Genomic DNA, 16,774 nt, shown 5'->3' on the forward strand with positions numbered 1-16,774 from the left:
ACCAGGGAGACAGTTCTGCAGAGGGAAGATACCATCTGACTTCCCTGTGTGTTCTGGGAGCACCAGAAGGAAGGACCAGGGCTTGGACCACCCAGGGATCTTCTGGGCAGCAGCACCTCCTATAAGGAAGATGGCTCCATTCCATGTAAGTGGCTCCTCCTTACACACCATCCTTCACATACCACTGGAATGTTAGGATCTATTCCTTTTAACAAAATAGCAAAATATAGAGAGGTGAAGGGAGAAAGGATAGAAAAACCACCCAGCAGCAACAACCAAAGCAAAGTCATCCCTACTCCAAACTGTAATGGCTGTAGAGGGCTCCCATGCAAGTATTAGCCATGCCTAGCCCTGCTTAGCTTCCAAGATCACATGAGATTGTGCGGGTTCCGAGTGGTATGGCTGTGGATGAGGGATTTTCTACTGCAGAGCAGAGCTGACTGTGAAGCCGGCCTGGGCTGCCATTGTGATTTCTGTCCTCAGGCCTTTGGGCTACTGGGTTTATGGTCTGGCCACAAATATCTGATGTTTATCTGTGATGACAGTGTTCAAAGTCTCAGCTTTAGAAGTTAATGGAGTAAACACCAGAAGCGCTCCTCTGATTATGCTCTGAAGAATAAATTCCTTAAAAATAAACTCAGACGTTCTCCTACCTGTCCAAGGCTAAATGAACTCTTTCTTTTACATATTAAGCCTAGAAAACAGCAGGCCTACTTCTAACACCCACACAAACCAACCTCATCCCATCCATACTCCTGCTCCCTTTGAACCCAACTCTCCTCCTAAGAAAGCTGTTTCAGAGATGACCAAAGAGCAGACTCCTACTCCACAGTCCAGCTGGGCTAGCAGGAAGTCACGAGTTTGGGCAACTTGAGAACAGGTACCACTAATGAGTTCCCACCCCATCTGTGGGCACACACCTACCTGGGGCTTGTCAGTAGAAAGGCTGGGATGCACACTTCTATAGCCCTTGGCAGCAAGTGGGGAGGGCTGGGCGTTACCATTGGCATCGGCACTGGCAGAAAGTCTCCACTCATCTGAGACAAAACCCAAAAACAAATCCTCGTCAGTCACAGGTAACACCTGCTGGCTTTCCCCTCATTCAAGGATCCCTGGTGCCCCATGGCACAGCAGATAAGAATGCAAGAAAAGCCATACCTGCTGAAGGGTCCTCTGGCTCCAGGCCTGTGGGAGGAGCAAGAAGGATGAAAACAAAAAGGGAGAAACAGAAGCGGTCAAGTTTGCGGGTAGCAAGCATGAGACACACTGAGCGATGAAAATCAGCAGCCCTTGTCTGACACAAAACACCCTCAGTCACAACGGCCCCATTGCCATAGGAACCCACTTGAAACCATGATGTGTTCACAGGCGCTGACCTTTGAGAACACAAGGCTACATTCACAGGGATGAAGAAACAATTGTTCCTTGACATTCTTACTTTACAGACTGAAAGGCAACAGAACTTGCTGCTGTCCAGTCGTTCTCAATGTCATCCCCTTTCCAAAGGCGGCTGTAGGCTCAGCATGACTGCACCTTAGCAGGCTGGGTTAATTAATGGGCCCCAGCAGTAGAGCATGACGAAGCCTCAATAGCATGTTTTTGTTTTAGGGGATTTGTTTGTTTGTTTGTTGATCCCTGTCTCCATCCCATTAAACAAGGCACAAAAGCATTTACAATATGCACTGGAGAGATGGCTCAGCCATTAAGAGGGCTTTGCTACATAATCATGAGGAGCAGAGTTCAGATCCCAGTACCCACATAGCAAGCCAGGAATCCCACAAATGCCTCCAACTCCAGCTCCAAGGGATCTGAAGCCCTCTTCTGGCCTCTGCCAAAAGGTGGGGTGGGGGTGTTAGGGAGCACACACAAATAAATAAATCTAACAAAAATTTTTAGAAGACAATTCCACACCTGATTTGATTTCACATGACAGATCAGAGTCAAAATGCAGGTGTGCTAAAAATATATGAAGTTATGAGAAACACAAATGAATCTCATGTTTAGGCTTGGGTTCCTTATATAATATACTCCATTATTTATCATGCAAACACTCTAAAATCTAAGGGAAAAAGATCTGAAATACATCTGATCTCAAGCACTTCAAATAAGACCCAGTGACTCTGTGACTGTGTACCACATCAAGGAACAGCCACAGATAATCCATAAATGAATGAACTGTGCTCCCAAACACCCTTATTTATGAACATTAAATTTTGAATTTTAAAGGCTTTCACATGGTCTACAACATCACTCTTCTTTGCATTTTCCTATCAGCCATTTAAAATATAAAAGCCATTCTTAGCCAACAAGGTGGATTTTGCTCATGGCCAGTGTGGCCACCCCTGCTCCTACACTCCTTTAACGTCTTGTCCCTCAGTTTCCCGAGAAGCCTTCTTTTCTCACTCCTGTAGAGACAATCGGGACTCACTGTCCCTTACAGGCCAAGTCTCCACTTCAGTGCTTGTCTCTAAGACCATCAATAGACTTTCCAGTTGAGATGTGCAAACATTTATTAAGTACCTTTCAGGTACCAGATATGGTTACACTTTACACCAATTTAGTATTAATTTAATTAAATGCTTCCTATACTTCATGGATGAGAAAATAGAGAGGCCAAATGCTTTGCCCAGATCAGAAAGCCTCACACTAGATGGGAGAAACAGTACAGTATCCTGGCCACCACCCAGAGCTACCAACTATACCAGTAGCCAGGAAGATGCTGGAGGCCGGTAGGTGTCAAAGCAAAAGGCAAGGCAAGTGGCCTACATCCCAGAACAGCATGTTGTACCTGCATCAGTCAGGGAGAAGTCTTGGGAAATTCAGATTGATGAGACTTACTCCAGTATTTATGATCCAGTAAGAGAGATGGGGGCCTAAGAGTTTGCATTTCTAACAGTTCCCAGTGATGCTGATGCTGGCAGTTCACAACCTAACTCTCTAACAACTAGTAGAAGGCACACTCAAAAACATCTTATTTTGACATTCCTCAAGGCTCAGGGATCATCTCATAAGAAGCAGTAGAAAGACCGTAAGAGCCAGAGGCAGTGGACGGTTACAACGAAACTGTAGTCCCGACTAAAAGGGCAAATGCACATATGAACTCATAGCAGTTCTAATAGCGTTCAGAAGACTTCCAGCAAGCTAAAGCCAGAGAACATTTGACTTCTGAGTAGGAGCGGTATAGCTGAGGAGTTAGTTAGCTTTCTTTGAGGGTGTGACCTTTGGGAGTCTGACCACAGTCCAGGGCAAACCCCATAGCCAAAACTATTTAAGCAGCACAAACGACTAGATGAGTTTAAAAAGAAAAAAAGCACACAAAGTTGAGTGGGTAGGGAGGTAGGAGTGGATCATCAAGGAGGTGGAAGTTGAATATAATCAAAATGCATTGTATGATTTTCTCAAAGAATTAATACAAATATTACTTCTAAAATATTATTATTTAGGGAAAAACAACTTATTGCCATACCCCAAATCTAGAATGTAAAGGTGACTCAGTTATATATTCTTGTATAGGTTGCCTATTACGTCTCTGCCATTCCCTTATAGGCAGTTCATAGCTATCTATTTTCTCCAACAGTCACCATGCTAAACTCACAGGGTATGTGCTTCACACATGCTACTATTACTGCACTGCACTGGCTGTGTAACTGGATCAAGTCTTTAACCACACCAAATTTCACATTTTTTTAATCTGTAAACTACAATCCCTTCCCCATGACCTTCTCTCAAGGTTGTTGAGGAATCTGACATCAGGCATGTGAAGGTGACCACATTTAATACTCACTGCTAGTTAGGTGCCAGGCCCTGAGAACTTCATGTACCTGGCAGGCTCTAGAACACAGGTGACATTCGATGACAATGGCCTATCATCCTCTTCACTCTATCACTTTTAATGTCCCTTCTTTCCAAGTTGCTATTTCTAGACACCCTTCACTGAGCCACTTTTCAAACACACACACACACACACACACACACACACACACACACACACACACACACACACACCAAACAGCAATAGGCTTCAAGTGAGGGGCTCCTGGATGATGGAGGTAAATGCAGCACATAGACTCACGGACACATTATTTTGCCTACTGTTTGGCTTCCTATTGGGTTAGTTCTATTCAAGTCACACTGGAAAACAGACATGTCATGAAAATTGAGGAGTGACTGTTCTTCTAAACCTATAGGCATCAGAAGGAAGCCACCCTCATGCAGTAAGATCACTTCCTGTGAGCTCAATCTTCTGCCTTGTTGACTAAGCATCCTCATCTGCAAAACGGACATGGATTCTTTTATGAGTCACAGGATGAAATAAAAGTATATGGTGGGAAAGATGGCTCAGTGGTTAAGAGCATTTGTTGCTCTTGCAGAGGACCAAGGTTCAAGTCCCAACTAGTCAGTTTTCTTTAAGGGTGTGAACCCTGACTTGTCAACATGATGGTTCACAACCTTCCCTAACTCCAGTTTCAGGGAATCGGATGCCCTTTTCTGACCTCTGTAAGCACCAGGCATATACATGCAGGTAAAACATTCATACACATAAATCTGGAAATATTAAATAAAATGTATGGCATATAGTATCGGCTTTATAAAACTGGAATCCAAAACACAGGGAGAGAAATCCCCACAGATATAAATTACAGGGTATGTATGTGTTATTTGTTATGGTTTGGGTTTTTGTGTGTTTTATGTCAATGTGTGAAATATATATGTGTGTATGTATGTGTATATGTACATGTACATTGGCATGTTTGCCTGTGTGCGTGTATGTGGAGGCCTGAGATCAACAACTGAGTATCCTTCAGTCTCTACCCATCTTGCTTTTTGAAACAAGGTCTCTCACTAAACTTGGCACTCACTGATTCAATGAGACTGCTCACCAGGAAGCCTTCAGGACTCTCCTGTCTCGCTCTATACCCCAGCACTGGGGTTTCAGTTCAGACATGAACAACTAGGCTGGGTTTTTACATGGGTGCTGAGGATCCAAGTTCAGATTCTCATACTTGTACAGGACATACTGAGCCATCGCCACAGTCCTGTTTGTTTTTGAAATAGGGTCTTACTATATAGTCCAGCTGATGCAATATTTGGTGTATAGCCCAGGCTGGCCTCAGACTCTCAGCAATCCTCCTGATTCTGTCTCCCTAGTGGTGAGATTACAGGTGTGCACCACCACCTCCAGCTCAAAACAGCAGAAAATTCCCAAAGATATATATATAAATTACAGTATACAATCTCTCCATTTAGTAAAGTCAAAGTCATACTGTCCTTGGAAAATGACTTGAATTTTTTTCCTGCTCATTTCAAATCTTCAAAACAGTTTCCCCCACTGTGCCCAAATGGGTAGTTCCCAGGATCTCAATAAGCAACTTGGTTCCTTATTGAAGGAGAGCATATCTCTGGCATTCTGTCAGCCCTCATCCATTATCTTTTCTTCTGAATCTGGAAGGTTGGTAGCAGCCCAGGGCCAATTATAGCTGAGTGCACAAGGTGAAGTTTTACATACGTAGTCATCAATTACCGACTGCTGATGGAAGAGACTGTCAAAATGCTTCCTCCAATAAATGGGAGGTTGACAGATTTGCAGCCCGAAGATGCTCGGCCTTTCAGTAAAAAAACATAACCTACTTTGTCTTTTATCCTACCTGCTCTTTATGTGCTTTTCTGCCCTGTGGCTAAAAGCCTCCAGATACCTGCTTTTACCTTACTCATTTCTAATTTCATTTTTGGTTTCTTGCTCATTTAAAAAAAAAAAAAAAAAAACACAGTCAGTTCTTCTGGGGATCTTAGGATATTTTTCACTAAGGCAGACTCAACATGGTCTGGAAAGAAGTTGCGAGGTAGATGATATGTGCTGAAAGCAGGCTTACATGTGCTCCAACTTCCACTTGTACTTTCCTTTTATTTATGTGACAGAGTAGAGAGCTTAATACCACGAATAAAAAGGTCTGGCCTTTACCCTAGGCTTCTGGGAGGTAACTGCCAAGTCCCTGGAACGCTACATCAAACAGGAATGTCTTGTTTACCTGAGGATTTGAACCACACACACCAAGATGATTCGTTGTCAGGTCTTTGAGCCAGCAAGAGCTTCATTGCCTACTAGGGTGGAGATGAGTCTTCAAGGAAGACAGTGGTGCACACCTATGTTTGGAGCCCCAGTAGAACTTTGATAGAGAGGCTCACACACCATTGCAGGAAAATAAATGTATCTAGGATGCTTTGGTATTTCCCCAGACCCTATAACAATGCACTTCTATGGAAGGTGTTTTGAGGAGTCCCCTAAATTTGCATCAAGGTGTTGGGGTGGGGGAGGGTGCTATCTTGTGAGGCTCCTTCCTCTAATTTTTCAGTTGGCCCTAATTCTTACACATATACTCGTAGAAAAACTGATTTAATGGATAAAGAGGGTCTAATTTACGAGACTTTTCTACTGATAATCAGAAGAATGTTTCTGGATATTTGTACACTGTGTGAAGATGTACTGCTGTGACCGGTTTAATAAAAAGCAGAATGGCTGACAGCTAGGCAGGAGAGGTTAGGTGGGACTTCCAGGCAGAGAGAGGAACTCAGGAGGTTAGAATCTAGGTGCATGAGAGAAGTCAGGGAGCAAGTCAGACATACAGAAGGGAAGTGAGGTAAAAAGCCCACATGGCAGAACACAGATTAATAGAATTAACAGAAACAGATTAATTTAATCTAAGGTAATAAAAGAGCTAGCTGGGAACAAGCCTATGCTAAAGGCCACCAAAAAGTCCAGCTACAGAAGGAGCAGGTGTGGGAATCACACAGGAGGAAATGAATTCACTGTGGCTGCAAGTCCAAGGACAACTTTGCAGCCAACGCTGAGACCAACTAGCACAGTGCCCAGAACGCAAGGAACTGCTAACCTAGAGCCTGGCACGGGACTCAGGGGATAGCATCTAAGGTAACAAGCTACACGGCCTCCAGACCACACCAGAAAGGAACTGGGAACTGTACCCACCACCAGGGCAGACTCCTCAACTGCTCTTCCAAAAGACTGAAAAGGACACAATGAAACCACTGGCCCGGGACACTGACGGGGGTGCTCTGAATTGACACAGCCAACAGCCAGACGTGGCTGGGTGAGAAGACCCTAAGCCAAGGATCAAAGTCGCGAGTCTCTCTCAGACTTGGGAAGTCAGCACTGAGATCGTTTCCACTCTCCTCAGATGGTTCCAATTCCAAGGGCCAAGGGCCATAATCAGAGCTGAGGTGTGGGTCAGGGACCTGGGATCCAGCTGCTACTCAAAAACAGGACTCTGGGCTACAGAAATGGTTCTGTGGTTCTTGTTGTTCTTTCAAAGAACCCTGGTTCAGTTCTCAGTACCTACATGGAGCAGGGGAGAAGCTTGTAACCATCTATAATTCCAGGTCCAACAGCGTTTGTTACCTCTGTTCTCCACAGACATCTGCACTTATGTACACACACCCACACAGAGACACATACATACACATAATTAACAATAAGATTTTAAATGTATATATTTTAAAGTAGGAATCTGAACAGTGGATTTAAACAGGCCATCTTTAAGGGCCCCAGCTTCTTTCTCCCTGGTCTGATACTCATACGTGTGTTTCATCTTGGTAGTAGCAATCCATGACAGAAGATTTCTCGATTTTCCTAGAGTGCATGTGGATGCACAGGACTCCTATATCCGCACTGAGGACTTTAATTTCCAAATGCCCCCTAGAAATTTCTCCTGGAAGCCCTTCTCTTGTCAGGAAACCCAACATAGCTAATGATGGAATTGAACATTCCTTCCCAACAACATCCTTCACAAATCCCCCATCTCCATGAGTAACATAATCTAGAAAACCACCCAGTCAGCCTGGAGGCCTTGAGTCTCACATCAAGCCCTGTTCTTTCATTCTTTCAATTTTATCTTGTCCTCCATCTCCACTGCCCTCACTCCTGGCCCACAACATCATGCTTCAAACTGATAGGACTGAACCTTTAGCAGGCCTCCTGACCTACGGTGACAACAGGGTTATGATGACAGGCCTGCGCTGAATGCTTGCTATGAAAGAGCTCATTTAGAGTCACCAGTTCCAGTGTGACAGTGCCCAATTTATAGATGAGAAAACTGAAGCCATCGAGGCTGATGAATTTGCCCCCATCCCAAAGACAGTAAGTGCCAAAGCCAAGAGACAAGAGACTCTGTGACCATCTAGCTATACTACCTCTCTCGAGAGGAGGGAGTTAGAGCAATGACTGAAACCTGGAGGTATCTCTGCAATGTAGGTGTTGAGGGCCATTTAAAGACTGGTGTTTCTAGACCAGGCTAATGGTCAGCAACATGGGAACTTACAGGGATGGATGGAGGGGGCAAATGTGGAGAGCACAGGTGATGCAAATGCTAATCTGGATCCAACCACCTCAATTACTAGAGGAAATTACTTATTTACTATTAGATGGATCTTGAAGGAGAAACTATCACCACCACTTTACTAAACTAGCATAATTTCTAATGACACTCAAGTACTTATCCTTATACACACAGGTAAGTGTGGTTCTCACCCCTCATCAAGGAAACTCCTCTTTGCAACAGACCAAGACCATTACAGATAGCCACAACCCATTAAACACACAGTTGTGAAGTCTAGACCCAAACGATACAACTACAACACAACTCCTGTACCTGGGCTTAGAATGGTCAGAGGTCTCGCCAAGATAGCTGCCTAAACATGACCTGCACGAGGATGACACCAACAGATCTGATAACACGGAAGGAGAAAAGCTCATGAGGTCTTAACCTTAGACAAAGAACTACAGGCAACTAAGGATTACGAAAGCGGCAGGCAGAAGTAGTCTCCAGGGAAGAGCACATCGATTGGTTATCCAATACCAAAGGGTCAGCCCAGAAAACATACACATACAAGTAACTTTACACAGACAGAGCAGACTGCATTCACATATTTAGGAATACACACACACACTACCACCACCACCACCACCAACAACAACAACAACAACAAAGAAAAAGAGGTCATGATTTCAATGAAAGTAAAGACTGGGGATTTATGGGTGAGGCTGGAGGAAGAAAGAAGAAAATGGAAGGGGAAAATGAAATTATACTATAATTGTTGTTGTTGTTTTGAGACAGAGTTTCTCTATGTAGCCCTGGCTGTCCTGGAACTCACTCTGTAGACCCAGGCTGGCCTTGAACTCACAGAGATCCACTTGTCTCTGCCTCCCGAGTGCTGGGATTAAAGGTGTGCACCACCACCACCTGGTCTTATACTGTAATCTTTTTTAAAACATAAAATTATTATTAAAAAGGATGTGCATGACTGATAACTTCCTCTTAGTTCTGCCAAGTAATTGTATTGTAAGAAATTTTTAAAGACCTGCTGAAAAGGATTAAATTCTTTCCCACCAAATTTAATTAGAATAAATTTGTAGGAATTACCATAGGACAAAAGATGGTGTTTCCTAGACCTCCTCAACTCCACACATAATTCTGTAGCACAGTAGTTCCACGGCATGCACCACAATGGAGAGAGAACTGTGTTCTGTATTAGTGCCAGCTATAACCACTAGAGGGAGCTCAAGCCTCCCTCTCCATTGCCTAGGGCCCGGCGTTTCAGCTGCTTCACTGGCTTTTCTCTTTGGATCATCTCTCTTCCCCACACACCCTCCAGCCTTCTGAAGAAATTATTTCACCTTTCTTTTCGTCTGCATCTTTCCCACAGAAGAGAAAAATTTCAAACTGCAACAGGTCAGGAATCAAGAGTGGGCTCAGAAGTAAGACCAAGAAGCCCTTGGTCATCTTTTGGTGCTGAGGTTGCTCCGGCCTTCCCTAGGCCTAAAAACAAAGATGACCTCCCAGGGGGACTGGCATTACTACCTCTAAGGAGCTTGTGTTCGAACCCTAGTCTGGCTTCATTCTCAAGCATCGACCTTGGTATCCGTTATAAGTGGCTGGTGCAGGAAGTCAGTAGATGCAAGCATTACTCATTTGCATCCTACATAATTCCACCATGTCACAACACCCGCCTCCCACTGTACCAAAGTTGCAAGCCCTATTTCCTTTATACTCTGGTTCCAAGACTGTGCTAAGCTTCCCAGTTTCCACAGAAAAGAAAAACCCCATTTCCTGTAGCCATTTTCAAACATGGTCCTTGGGCCAGCTCCACAGTATGACTTCAGAATTTGTCAGAAATATCAAATCAAAGACCCCACCTCAGACTTACAAGCAGGTACCACAAGTCTCAAACTCCAGGCTGGGCCTATCTTGCCTGTCTACTTCTGATAACTGTGATGTGAGAGAATGACAGCCCTATAGAGAGTTTAGGTACAGAACCGCCCCAAACTAAAGTAGGGATCACTAGTCTGTGCCTTCACCCAAAGCACACAACTACCTCTCAGTCCAGCTCTTGACCTACTAATTATCATCATGGAAGGGACAGAAGGGACCCTGGAGAAGAAGGATGCGGCTAATGAATTCACAACCTCTCCCCAGCCCTGCAAAACCACAGAGATATCTGCCTTCCCTTCTGACCATCTTCCCTCCCAGTCTCCAGGGCAGCACACCTGACTTGCTTTCATGCTTCGGAGATTCCTGAGGGCTCACAGGGCTGCTGCTTGGGGATTCCCTGTAGGAAGAGGAGGCTCGAAGAGTCACTGTTCCTTTTCCAGTGCAGATTTTTGTAGGGTCCATGTCTGGAAAGAAAAGATCCAAAGGAGAGGTTAGATCCAAGATTCCTGAGGGAGTTGCATGATAGTCCATTAGCGGATGGTTACAGCAGGGGAATGAGATGAACCTGGGTACATCTATGACTACTCTCTAACCATCTCTGACCAATGAAAAGTAATCTGTGGCAGCATCATGAGATTAGGGAGAAGAGGCAAGGTGGGTGCTGAGTAAATGCATGAGTTACAATGTCAGCTGAAAACGTTTGCTCATGGAAGCTGGTTCATTCCGTCTATGAAATGAAGTTCAAGTTGTTAAGCAGATTTCTGGCCAGTTAGTAAGGCATGGCTCACGGGAGAGTTTGTGAAAGATCTCTCAAGCTTGCAGAGCCCCCTTCTCACAAAAGAGCCGTAGGCAATGGGGCACATCAGGGTTGTCCTCAAGAGAATCGCTGCTGCTTGAGTCTCCCGCTGGTCAAGACCCCTGAACTCTGAGGCAGAGGAGGCGCTGTTCACAGATGGGAGCTCTTACACTCCAACATAATGAGAGGACACACAGCCAGGAAGGTGGCCAGACAGGCTCAGTCCCACAGCAGCACTAGTGTCCTCTGAACCTCTGCTTAATCTACACAGACTCCCAACCATCCACTTTCGGCAGCACCAGGGTCCACAACAGACCCTGGACATCTTTAAGAAGACTCTCAAGGCAGTCATCCATATTAAGGGCTATGTGTCCCCAGTCCCTCTGTGGATGTCTTAAACCACAGACAATAGTCAGTCTACACGAACAATGTCTTTTCCTACATATAATTTAAAACTTTCAAGGAGTTGTCCATGTCTAGAAATTTTCATTTAATATTTTTGACTGCAGTTCATCATAACTAACTGACACTGTGGGTAGTAGAGAAGACTGCTCACTTTAACAGCCTGGTGCTCATCCTTCAGGAAAATCAGTGATGACGCAGGAAACCAGAACAGACCTTGAAATTTCATGGAGCACGTGTGCCAAGTGTTTCCTTATGTGCAGCTAAGCTAAGCTCAACTCCAGTCACTTCCCACACCCCTGACTGCCCAGAGTCCAGCTTCTAAGCTCAACCCCACACTCACTTCCACACCCCATACCCCAAACTGCCCAGAGTCCAGCTTCTAAGATTAATCCACAATCACTTCCCACACCCCAAACCACCCAGAGTCCAGCTTCTAAACTCAATCTACACTCACTTTCCACACCTCCAAACTGCTCACAATTCAGCTTCTAAGCTCAACCCCACACTCACTTCCACATCCCCATAACCCCAACTGCTCCTGATCTAAAATTATCACAGTGAGGATGAGATGATGAAGCTCGGGGTGTGTCTTTGGGCAGGACTCAGTGTGCTGCCCATGTCTGTTTCTGGGTGAGAGTAGTGAGTGGTCAAGCCTCCTTCCTCCCTGCTCTCAATCCCTAACCCCAGCAGCCCTCTTCCACAGCAAGGAAAGCACAAGACGCACAGCACACCACAGACCCGAGGCAAGTTCATGGAGCACCTAACCCCATCAAGAGAGTGGCTGGTGTTATACAACTATTGGGAAAACCAGACCATGGTCACTTCAAAGGGGAGAGAGGCAAATTCACAGCCCATCTCTACGGGCCTGGACACACAGCCAGATCTGCCCAACTTCTGAGCTCCACCTGTCCCTCTTTGTCTACAGGAAACTCTGAGTCAGAGCCTCAAATGAATGGTATGCCCAGCCCACCCCCGCCTCTTGGAGAAGGAGAGGCAGGAAGCAACTGCAGGTGAAGCTAGAGAGGAGCTGGTATGCTCTGGGGAGGCCTAAGTATCACACAGGGAAGCAGCATCCGACATCTATAGGAGCTACTTCTCATTCAGCCTGACTCACAAGTGCTCTGATAGGCCAGGTTAACTCTCCCAGAAACTTGTGTTTGCACAGAAGTCTTAGGAGAGCCCCATCCCAGCTTCTGCACTAACCCTTCTAAAGCAAGGAGGACAAGGCTGCAGCCTCAGATTCTTCCCCTACTCCCTGGCTTACAGACTTACAGACAGACCACACACACACACACACACACACACACACACACACACACACACACACACACGAGAAAGGAAACAACTTAGAGGAAGGAAATGCCTTCCAAACATGCAAGGGTTAAGGCTCACAGCATGGTGTTAGAAGCAAAGAAGAGAAGAAACCATGCCAATGGCCCGACAATAGAAACAGCCCCAAAGAGAGATACCTGGAGGGAGTACTAGCCCTGAAGGGCTTTTCACTGTCTTCACAGGAATGATTTGAACAGCAGAAACAGAACGAGTGCGGAAAGGGTCGGCGGTTGCTGAAAACACAAAAGGGTAAACGGTGCATCTAGAAAGAACATTTGGGAGACACTCAGGCAAGTCAAGGAACCGTGCAGAGACAATAGAAGGAAGTTGCCCACGCTCAAAGAACAATTCAAAGAGCAGTAGATGCAGCCATTAAAAATAGCCTGCTTTCTTTCTTTGGGGTTCTGGGCCAAGACGGCAGAAGCCTTTCTCCAACCGTCACTCAAATAGAGTTGGTCGGTGTTTATCGGCGCCTCCTGGCACACCAGGAGCTTGCCAAGGCTCTGGACAAAGAGACTTACAGAGACACAGATGGCCTGGCAAGCAGAGGAAGGGGACGCCATCAGAGTACAAGGTGTCCCCTGGCAACAGTGGGTCATCTGCTAGGCTTTGAGGACAGGGTCATGGCTGCAGAGGACCACAGCAACAAGAGGAACATTCTCGTAGATTGCCTGGTCCCTTCAGCCCTCACAGTTGCCTCTCCCAAATCATACCTTTTAGGATCCTGTGCCTGCTCTGACAGTCACTACCCTCTGACCTCAGGCAAATCAGAACCCCCATCTGTTGGGAAACAGATGGTCTTGCTCAAGCCCACCCTTTCCTGGAAAAGAGGCATCAAGTGTCCAAGTGGATGATTAAGGCTCTGGGCAGCAGCACAGTACACAGTGCTGGATGCTGAGACCCTGCTCCTTGCCTCCCTAGACCCCCCAGCTCAATGGCAGGCCCATCCCCAAATCTCTTGTGAGGTCTCCTTCACTCCTTCTCTTTAATGGCAGCAAAGAAAGAAAGATGTGCTATGGTGCCAAAGTGACTCCAATGGACTGTGCCCAATGGGTAGGACTGCTTGGAAATAAGAGACTATTGACTCAGCATCACATGACTGGGATTGTCAAGGAGACAGGAAGGAGGATGGGAGGCACCTTTAAACTGGACAGTGCACCCTCCTGCCTGTCATGTTGCTGCTTTGGAAGGCATATGGCAGGCATGGAGTGTATGTCTGCAATAACTAAGTCAAAAGTGACAATTCCACACACATCTAGATAGAATGAACTTTCACAGGAATCCTGTTAACTACTTTACAATCATTTGGAAGACTGTGTTGGAGTGGGGGCAGCTTTGGGGTGCCATTTTCAGAGGAAGCAGTAAGAGGCTAAGACAACCACTCAGTCACTCTGTTCTTAAGTGCAGAGAAGTTAAGTTATCTGGCTTGGTGACCTTAGCAAGCCACTCTGATGACCTTTAAACCTTTAAACCTGTCTCCTTGTTTCCTACCAAAGGTGAGTCTTGCTAAGGCAGAGAGAAACCATCACTACCCAAAAAACAAAACAAAACAAACAAACAAAAACTCTTAAGGTTCTCCTATAAACAGATTTATAGAGTGGAGTTGGTAGTCCCAAGATTTCAAAAGCCCCTCCCATGCTCCTGGTTTAAACATCCCCTTGCAGCCTTCCCACAGCCCTGTCCCTCCATATTCTCTAAGTACAAGACAGCCAAGATAGGCCAAGACCCCAAGAACACAGCTCACATGAACTACACAGTGGAGGAGGGAGGCAAGTCAGGGAGGTGAGGAGCAAGACAGCACTGACCCCCTGTCTCCAAAGAACTCAGCCTTATGCCACCAGACTCCTACTCCCCCATCTCTGCCCTCTCTCTGCCTTCTCTCTCCAAGGAGGTTCCTTTTGAGTGAACATTTTGCCTTCTCAAAGGGAGTATTTGGATGCATTTGATGCAAACTACAAAGGCTAAACATGGCAAACTCTGAAATTACACTCTGGGAAATGCTGATTTTTTTTTTTTTTTTTTAACTTCAACGCTCCATGCTGGGATTTTAGCCTTTCCTCATGGATACTGTAGAACACAGATAGATGAGTGTTCATGGAGTCACTGGAGCTCAGGATAGGATGCAGAAATAAACACTGCGCTCAAACTCCCTTCTTCTGCAGATAAGAGAACTGGCACCTGCAGAGATGAAAGGGCCCCCTGCGTGTCTGTTTTCACAGGCAGAGCTGGAACTGAGTTTATCTAATTACTCCAACTTGCTTCCTGTCACCTCACACTGCACAACACTGCTTCAGGTTGAGGGGAGAGTATCCTGGGAAAACAGGACCTCAAGATCTTCTTCGTTTCTTAAAGCAAAGGGGATTTATTAAGTAGAAGAGAAAAACGAAAGTCCTCAGTAGCTAAGACGGAGCAACCGAGAGGGACCAGAAGTGGGCTGCCTAGCTCTCAGTCGCCTCTTTTTTAAAGATTTATTTACTTATTTAATGTATGAGGTGCTCTATCTGTATGCACACCTTTCTGCCAGAAGATGGCATTGGGTCTCACTAAAGATGGTTGTGAGCCACCATGTGGTTGCTGGAACCTGCACCCAGGACCTCTGGGAGAGCAGCCAGTGCTCTTGACCATTTAGCCTTCTCTCCAGCCCCTCTGAAACGTCTTCTTACCATACCACTCGTTCACATTTCTATCGCCTATTTGGAAGAATTTCTAAAAGAAAATATGAGGACTGAGAAGGCAGCTTAGTGGGAAAGTACTTATGCACATGTACAAAGCTCTTTCTTTCTTTTTTCTTTTTGCCGGAGCTGAGGACCGAACCCAGGGCTTTGCGCTTGCTAGGCAAGCACTCTACCACTGCGCTAAATAAATCCCCAACCTCAAAGCTCTTTCTTGACTGAATCCGCCAGCTCGGGGGGGGGGGGGGATATGTTAAAAATTGGAGAGGATATACATAAAACTAAAGACACTGAAATAATTTCTTTCATAGGACTGTGGATGTGTTCCTATTTATGACAAGTGAAGGTAGCATGCCATATATAGGTAATTCCAGGACAATGAGTGCCATATGTGCCAGGCATGACACTTACCTGGCACTATCTATCTAATCTGTCATCCCAGCATCCTTGTGAGCACATCATCTCACAGTTGGAAAAAGACAGCTTCAGACCCATGAAGAGTAGGGCCACAGCTCAGGTCTCAGAAAACCACCATGGGAACTAGGCCTCCGAAGACAAGGCCAATGATGTCTTCCCCAGAAAGGTGGGAATGGCCCATGCCCAGCGTGTCCTGCATCTTCTAGGAATGCTTTCTGATACCAAGCCAGGCTTCTCTTCAATAGCCTTACCTTTGTCTTGCCCATGGCTGCCAGGTACCAAGCCATTCACAACAGTTTTAGAGCTTCCAACATCACATTCTGAAAGAAAGATGAACAGAAGGTTTGTGAGCATGCCTGCTCAACAATCAAGAGAACCATGTGGTATGAGGTGGGGATAAAGCTGAGGCATTCTGCTCCAACAGAACGGCTCTATCCACACACATCCTACCTGCTTCCTCAGACCTGGGACACGTCCCCTAGGGTGTATGGGGGAGAGTTCTGAATGCCTTAAAGCCTGAACCAGACAGGATGCAAAAGCTATTTGGGGATAGGAAGTGTGTTGTGGGGGGATACAAATGCTATTGCTTCCCTGGAGTGGCTTCCTTGACATTTAAAAAGTGTCTAAATGGCACCCCGAGTTCTACTTGTCAAAGATAAGCTGCTGTTCCTGTAAAGTGCCTTTACATTGCCTGTCCCAGAGGTGGCCACAGTGTCTCCTGGTGTCCTAACCACTCCTTCCATCCTCCTTTTCTACTGAAGCCTCGTCTACATGTAACAGTCCAGTGCTTCCTGCCTGGTCTCAACTCTGAGTACGGGAGAGATTTTCATCCGTAGACCTTGGCTACAAAGCCCTCAGCCCTCACCTTGACCGCCACACCTCAGTGTCACTTCAGACTTTACTGAGCTCTGCTCAGCAGCAGACAACACTGA

The 16,774-nt window shown here is 45.8% G+C and overlaps 1 protein-coding gene across 37 annotated transcripts in view; it reads right to left on the reverse strand.

Moving 5' to 3' along the window:
- Sorbs1 (sorbin and SH3 domain containing 1) overlaps positions 1–16,774 on the reverse strand; it is a 230,753-nt gene that overhangs the window by 93,027 nt on the left and 120,952 nt on the right. For 27 of the 37 annotated variants that reach the window (XM_036168686.1, XM_036168676.1, XM_036168692.1 and 24 more), the window contains exons 4-8: positions 16,094–16,162; positions 12,891–12,986; positions 10,556–10,684; positions 1,159–1,185; positions 925–1,037 (exon numbers count right to left, since the gene is read on the reverse strand). In XM_036168686.1, the coding sequence (XP_036024579.1) occupies positions 925–1,037; positions 1,159–1,185; positions 10,556–10,684; positions 12,891–12,986; positions 16,094–16,162 (434 nt within the window). The remainder of the gene's footprint in view (positions 1–924; positions 1,038–1,158; positions 1,186–10,555; positions 10,685–12,890; positions 12,987–16,093; positions 16,163–16,774) is intronic. The other 10 variants (XM_036168711.1, XM_036168802.1, XM_036168914.1 and 7 more) reach the window with 3 other exon arrangements.

Source organism: Onychomys torridus, chromosome 1 (genome assembly GCF_903995425.1).
Source record: "Onychomys torridus chromosome 1, mOncTor1.1, whole genome shotgun sequence".
NCBI classification, from domain to species: Eukaryota; Metazoa; Chordata; class Mammalia; order Rodentia; family Cricetidae; genus Onychomys; species Onychomys torridus.